Source organism: Diachasma alloeum, unplaced genomic scaffold (assembly GCF_001412515.2).
Source record: "Diachasma alloeum isolate Michigan unplaced genomic scaffold, Dall2.0 Dall_scaffold_01216, whole genome shotgun sequence".
NCBI classification, from domain to species: domain Eukaryota; kingdom Metazoa; phylum Arthropoda; class Insecta; order Hymenoptera; family Braconidae; genus Diachasma; species Diachasma alloeum.
Genome location: NW_021681325.1, coordinates 68,524 through 70,573, shown reverse-complemented (window position 1 = coordinate 70,573; position 2,050 = coordinate 68,524). Strand labels below are relative to the sequence as shown.

At 39.1% G+C, this 2,050-nt stretch overlaps 1 protein-coding gene across 1 annotated transcript; it reads right to left on the bottom strand.

The window, feature by feature from the left end:
* Positions 1-320: 320 nt before the first annotated feature.
* Positions 321-1,111, bottom strand: LOC107046139. Its single transcript, XM_015268663.1, has 2 exons — positions 834-1,111; positions 321-666 (listed from the first exon to the last, which is right to left on the bottom strand). Exons 1-2 carry the CDS (start codon positions 1,109-1,111, stop codon positions 321-323), a joined length of 624 nt encoding a protein of 207 aa, XP_015124149.1.
* Between the last annotated feature and the right edge of the window lie 939 nt (positions 1,112-2,050).

Sequence of the window (2,050 nt, the reverse complement as noted above, 5' to 3'; positions counted from 1 at the left end):
GCCCAGTTGGACAGCCTGTACGTCGGCCCCTTTTCCCCTAGCACATGCTGGGCGAATTCCAAAATAGCGATAGTCTAGTAACGTCCTCCAGACCTCCAGGGGTCGCGGTTTCACCCATAACCGCTATGCCTTAGGTCTTTCATCGGTTTGTCGCTCAGTTCATCTAGTCGCGGCTTTCTTCAGCCGCCTCTAGATGTCGCCTCATGTCTCAATTTTAGAGTTCACGTATCTTTTTAAGGGGATTTCAACCCGTAACGAGAAAATCTCGTTACAAAATCAAGTTTTTATTTCTCAATAACAGAAGTACATTTTTACAAAAATCACAAATCATCGTCATTGATCCAACTATTGTGAGCATTATCGAAGCCCAACCACTTGACGAAAACTTTATTTCCACGTCTCCGAAGTACTTTTTCTATGAGATAAACATCAGGATATATCACTTTTGTCAGTTCCTCTTGATAGAATCCACCTTCAATTGGTTGATTTTCATAATCAATGAGTTTATAGGTTACAGGATTGGTATTCACAACTTCATTTCTTGTGAATATCTCCGTTGTCCAGTTGAGTGTATAGCCCTTCTCAAAAATATTCTTGTACTTGCTGACGCGTACCTTATCTCCAACTTTGAACTTAATTTTCGTTGTGTTATGAGCTTTCAGTTTCCTATAAACATGACGTAAAAGGTACTTTTCATGGATTGAACTAAAGTCATAACTATGGGAATCCACTCGTATGTTCCTTGTAAACTGAATTGCTTCCACATTTTTTCTTTGAGTGTACGATTGAATCGCTCACAAATGGAAGCTTTGAGGTTACTAAAGGTTGAATACATGGTAATCCCATAATCTTTCATGAGCTTTTTGAACTCTCTGTTGTAAAATTCTTTGCCACGATCCACATGTAATTTCTTTGGAATACGACCTTGTTTCAGTACAGACTCCATAGCATTTGTCACATCTTTCCCATACTTAGTTTTAGTTGGCACAGCCCAGACATATTTTGAAAATATATCGATGACTGTTAGAAGATATTTGTAGCCTTTGTTTTCGCGGGAATAGGCCGTCATATCAACAAGATCTGCTTGCCAGTTCTCATCCACTCCACGCATATCAACATGCCGACGTGGATAATTCCTTCGAAGTGGTCTATGAAGCTCTTCTACTACTACTGCCTTTTTGTCCATTTTCGAATGCAATCAAACGTTCATCTAAATTACTGATTACTTCAGAATTACGCAACGCCAAATCTTGAAATCTTGCGCCTTGTATTCTTTTCAATTGATCCGTTATGATTGAATGAATACCATCGACTATTGATTTGATCTCACATGCAACAGATTCCTTCAGTATTGTCACCTCATCACTCAACTGATTAATGAGCTTGGAATGATCATTCAAATGTTCTTGTACTTCCTCCTCACTAACACGTCTTTGTCTCATAGTTTCTCGAAAATTCTCTTGGAATGATTGGATCATGGTATCGATCCCATCAAGTCTACCAGCCATTGGTCCAGTAACATTATATATAAGACGCATCTCTACTTTTATCATATTGCGCATTATTTTTAAGGAGACTGCGTCATTTTCTTCCACAGAATCGGCTAGATTACACAGTCTGCGATGATCCATATCATATTGTCCATCAGAAGTAACTTTAAATCCTTCTCCTGGGGGACCACGACTATCAGAAGCCTTTACAGTACTTCGGGTACTGCTCAATTGCCGTCCGAATACGTCAACACTCATGTTTGAAATGATAAATTCTCATCTGTGCAGTCTAATAAATGATCCCAGCTTCACGCAACTCTTCCATTATTGCCATAATTTCATTTGTGTGACTCAAGTTCCCAGCTGACTGTGATGCCATTAGTAGTCGCAGTCTATCCACCAGTTCATTGGGATCATCCCAGTACACATAGTCCATGTTTCTAGGTTTTACTGAAGCAATCATATGATGAGGGAGAGCTGTTCCATTTTTTTTAGGTTTGATGAGATCTTCAATGATGGTATGATATTTTTTAATATTACTTGGTCGAAAGCTCCATCTG

Excerpts from the sequence above, each read along its gene's own strand:
- LOC107046139 (XM_015268663.1), bottom strand. The coding sequence starts at position 1,111 with ATGCGTGGAGTGGATGAGAACTGGCAAGCAGATCTTGTTGATATGACG. Across the intron at positions 667-833 it reads AAAGATTATGGGATTACCAT|GAAACTGAAAGCTCATAACA; the intron begins GTATTCAACCTT and ends TCATGTTTATAG.